Here is a 12140-nt window from a genome sequence, read left to right on the forward strand (position 1 = left end):
AAAATATGAAAAAAAAAATAGAAAAGTGAACAATGTATTATTTAATATAACATAAGCTGTGTGAAGAACGCAGTTTGATTGAAGGATGGCTAATGAGACATTTAAAAACATGACATACAGAACAACTAAGATTTAACTCAATAAGACCACCTAAAACTGAGGAGATCAAGTAAACTAAGTTTCTGTGGGGCTGAAAGCCAAAGAACAGGTTTTAGTACGAATTTTAAAAGTGGACAGTGTGGTTTAGATGTCTGCAACCTACAGTGAGCCGCATGTGGATCTCTGGACCTTCCACAATGGCTCTGGCTAAAAATGCTACCGAACTAATGTTTTTAAATATGGATATAATAACAAATGCAAGTTTTTAGCAAATTTTCCATTTTTTTAATGGAATAAACATAATGACACTAAAAATACCAGTAAGATTTTTTTTATCTATTTTTCTTGTCATAAAGTTAAAAACTTTGGGCTTTCTTTTTTCTTTTGTACATAATTTTCCACAAATATCTACATCCCATAGAAAAAAAACCTGTCTATCATCTTTTTGCAAAATTTTTATGTGTTTCTTTATTTTAAAACCTAAAAATAGAAAAGGTTCTTCAAAAATGACAAATTTTCTATAGCAGATATTTATCAAAAATTATAAGTTGTCTTTTCTAAAGGTCTCGTAACATTTGTGTCTCCAAGCGAGTTTTATTTAGCTGAGCTGAGGGAAAAATGGCTCTTTGGATGGTAAAGGTTGCAAACCCCTGGTGTACGAGATTCTCTAATGTGTGTGCATGGTGGGTTATTCCACAGTTGGGGAGCGGTAATAGAGAGAGCCCTGTCCCCTCTCAGTTTCTTTCTTAATTTTGGTACCTGCAGGTGCAGATGCTCAGCCGATTTGAAGGACCAAGATGGTGAGTAGCATTACAAGCATGTTCTACTAAAAAACATGACTAAAATAGGCTATAAGTGTAAATTTAAATGACAAGAATGTTTATTTGTGCAACTGACACTTTTGAATGGCTAAAAAAGGAAGAAAAAAAAGAAAGAAAGAGAAACATGTTGAGGGTGAAGTCAGCTGATCTCTGCTGGCATACCAAAAAAACCAAAACAGACCAAAACAAACAAACAAACAAAAAAAAAAAAAAAAAACAGATTTGGCAGAAGTCTGCATCCAACAAAGCTTCTGCAACAAAATATTCTATTAAAATTTTGTACAATACAAGTAAACACATACCTTTTCCCTCAATAAACTTACAGTGTGTTGGCGGGGGCGTATATGGTGTCAAGAAGTGTCATGCAGCACTAATGACAGAAAGTTACAGAAACCATTACAAGCACAGAGCAGAACAGAAACCTAAAACCTTAAAGTCTCCTGTTACATGTTCAGAACCCACCTGGTGGATGACATGACACCACCTGTTGTGCTCGAAAATCCATCCAGACATCCATCCAGGTACGGTTCCTCCACAAACCAAATAGTGGAAGCTCAGTGTGGTATCAGTGTGTGCTTGCACACATGGCGTCGTAAAATCCGCTAAGCATGGACAACATCAGTTATGAGTGGCAAGCACACTAATATCTCTTACTCTTAAACACAAGTCCATTTCACCTCATTTATTACTGTACCCGCCCATTTCAGCTCAGAGGTAAATCAAAGGCAGATCAGCTTCAACCCCCTTCATTCTTTCCTCTCTGATTAAACAGATTACACGGACGTGTCATGACAGACCTTTACGTTAAGGATTTGCTATTTATTGACAGCTTGCCTTGACAGTAAAAATATGTGCACTCAAAATGACAAACTGAGCAATATTCCGGGATTGTGTACCGTGGCGCAAAAAACAAACAAAAGAAAATTTTTCATCATCTTGAAATCCCTGTGATAAAATGTCTCCAGAATGATGTATGATTTTTTATAGACTCTTGTTTTAACAAGCCTCTGGTCAGCTGTTGCTGATTGTGCCCAACAGCAGGCAGTCAGATGACACTAAACCACTGAATTACTTACATGAGGTGTCTCAGGCGCGTGACAAGCTAGCAGGTGAATCCCAGATTTGTTGCTATTGTAAATTAACACCAACATGCTGGTCGAAGCTAACAAGCAGCCTTATCTTTTTACTAGAACATTTATGTTGTAAAATCCAAAATACTTCCAATCACCAGTTCTTAGATTATTTGCTGTTGTAAATGTTTTCTTATCGTAGCTTCTTCCACTAGTTTTCATAGCAATGTAGCAAAGATCAGCAGAATTTACTGATAGGTCAACAGGCCATTAGGTACAGTGGCTCGGAAGTGCAAAACAATATTACATCAACTTTGACCTCTGGTGGTGACCTCTGTGGTCCTGGATATGTGAGGGTCACATTATGTTAGAAGAGTCCAGATTAAATGCGTCACCATTTCTAATGGTTGATGATTAACACCAGCGCAGTCATATCTTTGTAATTGTGTTTTCTGAACTTGTACAAGTCTTTCGGTAAACTTGTAAAAGTGGTTTACGTGAATATAATGTTGTTCAGCCCTTGGTAAAAGTGTTTCAGCATTGTACTTTTGTAAATGTAAACAAGGTTTCTACGATGTAAATGTGCATCGCAGCAATGTAAACGTGTTTCACTCGATTGAATATTGTTTTGCACTTCCATTCCTGGCCACCGTAATTAGGTCAAACTGATATTAGATCGCCCTCTTCTGGATAAAAAGACAAGCTACTTCTAATAGTTTAATAAGTTTATGGTATGAAGAGTTTTTCTTTTTTTTTAAAATGGAAACAAATGTTTGAATTTATTTAGAAAAAACAGCCCTCCTGTGCATTTGGTTTCAACAAATGTGTCTTTTCTTGTTTTAACTATTTAACCTTCACATAAAAGAAGGAAATTAGGAATTTAGTTCAGCTCGGGTCTCTGTCTGTGATGTCAGAGTGTTAATTTTGCCTAGCTCTTGAATTTTGACACTGGGATTTCATTGGAATTCAACAGCTGACCGAAAGACCCCTCAGGATTTCTGCTAGCTTCTCATTTACACACCATCTTTGTTTCTCTGACCACCATGCATAACCCTCACTAAGACCTGCTCATTAAAGTCAAATCAAATGCTCAGTGCTCCATCTATTCCTGAGTGTAATGTGGGGTAATCTAAACTAGACAGGATGAGGAGGGAAACAGGGAGGAATGATATTAATAAGGAGGGGAACAGTTAGAAGCTATTAGAGAATGAAAGCAGAGAGATGGGAGGAGAAAGGTTCAGACTAACACATCTGAGAGCCCAAAGGTCAAATGGTGATTTATATCAGACTCACAATGATATATCATGAGGGTCAGCAGCTCTGACAAAAAAATAACCCCTTCAAAGACAATCTCCTCTAGATGACAAAGATAAAACACACAATTTACACAGTAAAAAGCCAAGTGTAAGATACTATTTGCCTTTTGACCCACAAAATCGCTCTCACATATGTCGCTGCTCCCTTGTGCTCAAAAACAAGCCCAAAGCAGAAGAGAACGCAGCAGGTCACAAAGTGCTTTCATCCCTGCAAACCATCAAGCACAGAAGCATGTCATTCCTCTGCCAATACACAGGCAGAGCATTAGTGATAAATCAACTTAGTTTCTATTGTCTGGCACTGGCCACCGAAGGTTTCATTCTCCCACCTCCTCTCCTTATTCTCTCTCGCAGTAGCCAGAACCCATTCATATGCCTGGGCGCCCTGACAGTTTTATTTGCCAGGCAGTCTTGTTAACACAGTGAATAGCGGGGCCGCCCTGTGTTATGCAGATCAAACTGGGTTACCGAGGGGACAGACGTCAGTGAGCTATTCAGAGCAGGGTTAAAACTCAAACCTGGTCCCTCTTATTCTACTGCAGGCACCATCTCTTCCCCTTCCTCATCCCCCTGATCTTTTCTCTGTCTCTTCCACCCCCTCAATACTGCTTTTAGCCAGCTAATGTTTCAGCTAAAACCCTGTTAGATACAAGGGCAGGCTTTGTCAAGCTCCAGTCAGCTCTGGCAGAACCTGAAAAAAAAAGAAAGAAAAGGGGTACTGCCTTAATTTAGGTTTAAGTTATGCTGCTGGACAGAGGAAATGAAAAACTTCAACCGGTAAGATCTAAATGCATAAATCCCCCTTTGTAGTGTGATTCATGCCTGTACTGACCTAAGTGTGCAGGTCAAGTGTAACTTTCAAGGCATACTGTACATTAGAAGCAGCACTAAAACACACTGGCATTGTGCAGAAGAGAGACAGTCATGTGATCTTGCTGATCAGATATCACTGTTACACTTAGGGCTCATGTTAATAAGCCTGGTAATGAGTGTCATTAGCACAAGGAAAAATCAATCAACCCAAAGGCTAACATTAATAATTCAGGAGGAATATGTTGCGCTAGGAGATTATCCTCCTATCGCTAACATGCTCAGAGCAGCTCAGCCAACTAAATAAGACGTGTACACTGACACACAATCAGCCACGTAAGACATTCTTCCTTCATCTTTACATTTTAGACCCTCACTATGAGTAGCTGAGCAGCATCTTCTACATCTCTAAAGATCCCATAGATGTCCTCAACTTATCTCAAACCTTTAAAGTTAGCAGCCAAGCAGTGTTTGGTTTAACACTCACGTCTCAGTGAAACAACAAAAGCTAAATTCTTGAGGGTAATGTTTTGGTAGGCCTGGGTGATCTTAAATACACAGCGCCATACTGGCTCCTGTCTTCACCATGAATGGGAAATGCTTCAATACACTCAGTCAAGTTAGTAGAAAAGACCAGTCTGAAGCACACAGTGGTGCTTGACATAATGAAACCTTGTATAGAGGTGAAATTGTCATTGTTCCACATATCATGTTTTAATTCTGTTTGAAATCCAATCCTATAGCTTTGTCTCAAAGAAAGAACAGAGATCAAATAATGTCACTTTACATGCTTACTGTACAGACATACATAAGTAAATTATACCAGAGCAGCATGGTGTGTTAAATAGTCACATAAATAATCAAACTTTACTTTAAATTAATTTAATTCAATTAAAAAAAACTTTAAAGCAAACTTTTTCAGTCTCAAAACTCTGTGTTTCTGACTCATTTTGATGACACACTGGCATTCATTCCTGAACATTCCTGGACCCGTCGGTGCCCTTTCTGAGACGGAGGACCTGCACTTCACAACATTTTATTCCAGCATCACATGACAGCAGCATTTTGCTTCAGGGCACCACGTTACACGCCAGTAACTGGATCACAACACACCAATTTGAACGTGCACCATGACTGATTCAGCAAAGAGTCGTGAGAGGAGATTATCGGGGAAGTGAGGAAAAGAACGAGAAAATGACAGTGCAAGAGATAAGACAAAAATCCGCATCAGACTGACTTTTACTGGCTGGAGAGACATCAGAGAAGAGATGGAAGGCAAGACAGATGCCGAATAGCTTTCATTAGGGGGCGTGAGAATCTGCCAGTGTTCGGTAGTGTTGCTTAAATGGTCTAACACTTGTGACATAAAGATGAGCATAAACTCAGTTTTATTCTTTCAGCAATTAGCAAAGAAAATAGAACTGTGACACTGAATGAATCACATAAGTATAATATGCACACAATTAAAAAGTTCCAACCCTGTATTCCACCTACGAATGTTTGTAAAAGTTTGTTTATTTTGTTACCCAAAATTGTGCCAGTGACACAACACATGCTGGGTTACAAAATTCAGGTACAACTTAAATAATACAAAAACAGCTGGAGTGTCAGCTGTTTTTTACACCAATTTTGGTGTGCAGTACATTTGCAAGAGGAATGGTGAATATAAACCAGGGCTACCCTGTTCAGTCCAATGAGGGCCACAGTCCTGCAGGTTTTCAGTGTTTGCCTGCTACAACACACCTGACTCAATGAGTCATTGTGCACACTTTGTGCACTTTCTGTGCTGTTACATCAATTTAATTTGAGTGCATTTAAATCATCTTAGGAAGTAAATAATAGGTCTTTAAATTATATACATATATTTGTAACTCCTCTCTGGCCTTAGTCAACTGAGCAGCGGACAAAGATGGACAGTCTGGTATGTGACTGGAGGGAACAATATGTTCACACTGCCACCTTCATCCTCCCATTTCTAACTTCAGGGTCACTTAAAATAAGCTGCATTCCAGAGTAAACCATAACTAGAAAACCGCGTAAGATTAGCATGGAAACACTTTTTCTTCCTGAGAAATAAGTGGTAAATTTTCAGGTCTCCACCACAGACACAAACATATGCTGGAGCTGAATGAAAACCTTTTGCAGGATGATGTTATTTCTGAAATCTGTGTCTTGTGGTGTTGTATTTAAGTCCATTGGAGGGAAAAAGTTTGTTTTTTATTGTGAGACTCCACGGGCAAACAATTAAATGACTGCATTCCTGAGCTTGTTGTTACCCCTGTAATAGTTTACTTTAGACTAGAGCAAAGGCGTCTGGAAGGACTTTATGGTTCAGACCCCCTCACCCCTAACCTCGTTGCAGATACCAGAAGGCAAACTGCTCCACAAATCCAGGGTTGTTATTTTAGAAAAAGTGACTCCAATCCAACTAACAGTGTTTTTATAAAAATACTGTCATGTTTTCATAACTTCAAGTGGCTCTGTAAGTAAAAACAGTGTTAGGGATTTTTCTGGTGTGCTACAAAGTGAAGTCATACGTCAAGGACTTTGCAGGTGTTAAAACATTCAAACAGTTTCCAACCTTATCATTTTAGACCTTTCCTTTTCCAGACCTAATCCTTATGGGACCAGGTCAAGCAGCTTGCTTTCTGCCAGGGTTGCATTGTGAAAATTGTAAGCAGTTCACAGTCTGCTTTGGGGTTTTTTGTGCACAAACTAACCCTCAGCAGCAAGAAAACTTTACATACAAACACATGCTTGTAGAGCTCATCTCTAATACATCAGAAGAAACTTACACTTCTCAGAGCTTTTCTAGACCTGATGGGGGACTTTTTGAATCGCATGCCCATAACAGAGTTGCACACATTAGTCACACTCTTTCACACTCTAACCCAAACCACCTGTAGTTCACAGCAAGATCACATCCCCAAACAATATACAGTGTGTTTCACAGCATAAGCACATTCACGTCTCAGTTGTGACAGAGCGACTGTAGAAACAGTGGGCAGGCAGGATGTTGCATGAATTGTCTTTACAATAAAAAAAAAACTATTATCTGAGAGCACACAGGGGCAGAATAATGCTTTCCTCGTGGTATCATGCATGGTTGCTTCTATACAAACTGCCAGGCGTCTGAAAGGGTTCCTCCTGAATGTCACTCCACTTGAAGAGGAAATCAAAGGAGATATTGTTTGGAAAGTGGGTACTTTGCCAAATTAGCTGCAGCTTAGTCAGCTGGTTACATGTCACTACAGCAGAGCAGCTAATTGCTCATGGTTTTAACTCTCTATGTGAATTAAGTCAGACATGTGCAAACATTTCAAAATAAGCAAAAACCAGACAATCCTTTTTATTACTATAGCCTGACAACATCTGTGTGATTATATTACATGCAGGGAAGAAACATAGTACCTCCATTTGTGCAGGGAAAAGCCAGGACACTGTTCTCCACAGGTGATACAGGGCTGTCCTCTCTGTGACTCATCTGCAGGGTTCAACTTGGGATAGACAGAGACAGAGGATGAGGGATCAACTCTTGCTGCTGCAGATACAGTTCAGACAAAGCTGCCTAGAGGTTTTAAAGGTTAGTTAAAGTGTAGCTTCTCCAGAGTAACCACTACGTCCCCATAATAACCTTATATTAGCAAGTCATTTTCAGAGAGCCACTACAGACTGCATAGTAATGTGCTAAAGATTTGATCACACATTTGATTTCTATATTTCCTTAAAAACAGGGTAATAGATGCCAGAATTAATTAAACAGGAATACTGTCTATAACAGATTTTATGTTTGTTAACCAGCTTGAAAGTCATTATTTAGTAGGACCACCTTTTACTTTGATGCAGCCTGAACCTCTTAGACAAGCTTTCATGTAAATTCTTTAAGTAGTCTTTAGGAATAGTTTTCCAAGCTTTTGGAAAGACTTTCCAAAGCTCCACTTTGGATGTTGCTGCCATTTGTTCCATTTTCTGTAAAGATGATCCCACACTCTTTCAATAATGTTGAGGTCTGGGCTCTGGGAGGACTCATCTCTCCCAGAGCCCAGACTTATTTTCAGTCCAGTTCTTGTGTCATTTGGCATATCTCAGTCCTTTCTCCTCATTTCTCTTCCTTCAGAATGGCTTCTTGACAGCCACTCTTCCATAGAGATCATTACTGATGAGGCTTCAGTGAAGAGTATGGTTCCATTTAAAGTCAAGTCTCATCTCTCAGGTCCTGTACCAAGAACTAGCTTGATTTTTTAAAAATATTTCTTAATGACATCTCCTCCAGATACTGTTCATCTGATGTAGACATTTTTTAAGCCTGCCACTTCTTATGTCCTTCATGTGTCCAGTTTACTTAGTTTAAAAAAATGTATTAAAGAAGTTTGTAGCTAGATTGAAAATTAAATGACAAAGCAGCCCATATTCAATGGAGAGAGACAAAAAGGCCTTCAAAAAACTGGAAAACTATTTCTCAATGCGAATTTAAAAGGCTACAAAAAAGTCTGAGTCTGAAAAATAAGATACAAATAAAACAATGAATAAGTGGGTGGCTCAAGTCTTTGTCACAGTATAGGCTATTATATGAACAAATGTAAAGTTTTTTTAAAAGCTGCTTTAACTTCCGAGATACATTAGACATGTAGCTACAATGAAAAAATATAAATTAAAAGCTTTTTAAAAGATCCAAGAGCCCAAACCACTGGCTGAAACAGAGAAAACAACTTTAAATGAGCCGTTGGTGACTTTGGTGGAGGTGAGTTACTCTGGAAACGGAGCAGATGATACCTGATCTCCTTAGAAACGGGACGGATTACAAATAAGTGAATAGATCGATGTATAAATACATAAACTTTAAAACAAAGACACGTCTGTCATTTTGGAACATGCACTAAAGAAAACAACGCTTCAGAAACTACTTCATGCCTACCGATCTGCTGGAATCTCGTCTCTTAGAGCCGCGACTGAACATGACCAGCTGAACCAGGACAAGACGCGGGCGTCCAGTTCCCTCTCCAGTAAGAAACCTGAGGCCGGCGCGTGCTCGTCCTCTTCCCGTTTTTATTTATTTTTGTCTTTTGTTATTTTTGTTTTTCCAGAAGCACCTCGTCCTGACGCCTGACTTTGACCCTGTCCGATTAAACTCCGTCATTAATGAATGAAGCTGCGTTGTTCCGGTCTGCAGGTCCACCCTGAATCCTCTCAGCCAATAAGATGCTGAAGCGTTTCCCAAACAGGACAAACTATCATTTAGCAGCAACAGTGGAGGAGTTTGCTGACAGACCCACCATTGAAGAATCGCTGTCAAAAACAAAAAGTCTTAATCCCGAAAGTTTAATAGTAGTTGGAAAACTATGGAAAAACTCCAGAAAAAAACAGCCAGTTGTTGTTTTAACTGTTCAGCAAAACATAATGTATGAAACTAAGGTCATATTCTACAGCAGAGAAATTCCTGTATTTCACAGCTTTTTATTAGATATCCTACATTTATCACTGGGTGAGACAAAAGCAGATAATTTCCTCTTTAAAACAAAACAACAACAAAAAACTTTTACATATTTGCTTGTTAGGATTGAGACACAAAGCAGTTCAAGTATTGCTGCATTAATGTTGAGTTAATTCTTAAATCCATCCACAAAGCCAGCCGCTCATCTTTTCCATCCAGTCTCTCCAGTCCCGTTGTCATAACAGAGACATGACAAATGTATGGGGCTTGTCATGTGATGATTGTGTTAAAAATATTAACGCAATTAATTACATAAGTTAGTTACTCAACGAAATCTAAAATGCTGTTAAATCTCCATTAAGAATATAAAAATGTTTCATAAGTGTGCTGTGCAGTGTTTGTAATTTTTTCAATCTAACACTAAAAATCTTATATTCTGAACCTGGCTTTAGTGATGCATAAGCAATGAAACACCTTATAATCACGATATTTTCCAGGGAAACTTTTAAATGTACAAATACAACAAACAGTACATACATGATGAAACAAATGGGTGTAATTCACAAATTCACAAAATTATCCAAATTAAAAAAGTAAAATTGAATGCCTTTCAAAGACTTTCCACAATGAAAAAAAAAGAGTTTGATGGTTGTTAATCCTCCACCCCCACCTTCACAGTCCCCCTCTCAGCTTGACCTCTGCCCATTTTTAGGTTTTTCCGGGACTAACAACACACATGACACTACCAAGATGGCGACAGTGGAAACGCCCAACGAGCGTCACTTTTGCTCTCCAGAAACCTACGTCATGGAGGCTCAGTCCATCTTTTATATACACTCGATGGACAGGACACACGCAAACACATCATCTCCAGGAGTCCTCTACATGGCATCATGTTTCATCTTTACATGTGAGATTTTTGCACCAGGAAATAAAAATGTCTGGGAGTTATTTAATTCTACTGCTTGTCAATATGTTTATTTTATTAATTTAATTTGTTTTACATAAACTGGAGGCATTAGTGAGTAAAAATCTTTATGTTTGGATGTTATTATTTGGTGGTTTTATAATGTGAGAATACTTCAAATTTTCTTGCAGCATCTTAAGAACTTCTCCTGAAAACAACAATAAAAATCAAGATTAAAAGTTAAAACCTGGAGGTTAAAATTACTTGATACTCAGTCTTTAACTGTTTTGAAGTTTTGGGTCAAATGATAATTGTCAGAAGGAAAATGTTTCAACATTTATATCAGCATGAAAAAAATGGCAGAATAAATGAATACATCAGATTTAGAGAATCTAATCCCAAAGGTAAAAATGAAGCTCCATGTCATCAAGAGTCATGTGATACAACTGAAAGCTCCTCTGTAGTTACTAAATAGACCTTGCTGAGCTTAACTGCTCTATTTTTTCTGCTGGACAGACTTTGAATTCCACAGTATTAACTGGGATTTTACTCTTTGCTTTTTAATGGTTCCAGTTGACTCAGAGGAAAGTTTTATATCTTTGTGTTTAAAGTATTATTCTGCAAATCTGGGGGATGTTTTTTATCTGCTTTTAATTATTATTTCCTTGGTAAGTTTTCTGATGATGATCAGTGTCTTCATCGTTTTTTACCTTTTAAGTTCAGTACGATTAAGAAAATTACCAGCACAACGTCAAAAGCTTTTTCTGACTGTCACATGATGCTGCTCCATGATCCTTTCTGCAAAACATTATAGATATTACTGAAGAAATAGATAAAACATGACTCTGTAATCATGTGTGTGTGTGTGTGTGTGTGTGTGTGTGTGTGTGTGTGTGTGTGTGTGTGTGTGTGTGTGTGTGTGTGTGTGTGTGTGTTAGGGAGGGCCTGAGGCATACTACTAAGCTTCAGTTCAAAGCCAGCCCAGATTACCTTTAGGAATGATGATAATGATGGAAGGAGGCGACCCTGGGGACTCATGGCTTTAAAACTCCAGTCATTACTGTAAATCTAACTGAGGAGTCTAAACAGTCGTGGCAAAATCAAAAACAGCCTTCATGTTGCTTTTTTGAGAGCTGTGCAAAACCTAAGTGGAATTTAGGAAAGGCTCCTTTTTTGGTTGTCAGCGTGGTGCAGTGAGTTAGTTGATCCTGGGCTTGTAATTCTTCCCATTCTGCTTTGCATTATCCCAAATAACTCGCCTGTGAACTTTAGACCTCCAGAAATCTGTCAGGGCTGATTTAGCTTTATTTGGAAGTTGTTTGGAAGGTGGTGGACATGACGTTCAGAAGTGTTGTCATCATCTGGTACAAACAGGAGTTCAGTTCACTGAACTAATCCTTGTGGGAACACTGTGTGTGAGTAGTGTCAAATAATAAAACATGATAGGCAGAAAAAAGTCTCCAGTCTGCTAATGTTTGACTATCACATTTATCAGGAAATAATTGCAATGATTATTCAGTGTTTTATTTTGTAGAGTAAATGGTAGGCTGGTGTTCGCATATGTTCAACAAGCATTTTCTCCTATTCACACACACTTTCAGAGAGTAATAAAAAAAAAAATTAACCTCATGCAGCATCAAAAGTCTCAGCTGCATGATTCTAACAGAGGCATTTTTCATATTTGGG

At 38.5% G+C, this 12140-nt stretch overlaps 1 protein-coding gene across 1 annotated transcript in view; it reads right to left on the reverse strand.

The window, feature by feature from the left end:
• Nucleotides 1-9230, reverse strand: part of prickle2b (prickle homolog 2b) — a 97046-nt gene extending 87816 nt beyond the window's left edge. The window contains exons 1-2 of the mRNA XM_041981424.1: nt 9032-9230; nt 7528-7613 (exon numbers count right to left, since the gene is read on the reverse strand). Of these exons, the coding sequence (XP_041837358.1) occupies nt 7528-7613; nt 9032-9073 (128 nt within the window). The 5' untranslated portion in view covers nt 9074-9230. The remainder of the gene's footprint in view (nt 1-7527; nt 7614-9031) is intronic.
• Between the last annotated feature and the right edge of the window lie 2910 nt (nt 9231-12140).

The sequence above is a fragment of the Melanotaenia boesemani genome, chromosome 3 (genome assembly GCF_017639745.1).
Source record: "Melanotaenia boesemani isolate fMelBoe1 chromosome 3, fMelBoe1.pri, whole genome shotgun sequence".
NCBI lineage: Eukaryota > Metazoa > Chordata > Actinopteri > Atheriniformes > Melanotaeniidae > Melanotaenia > Melanotaenia boesemani.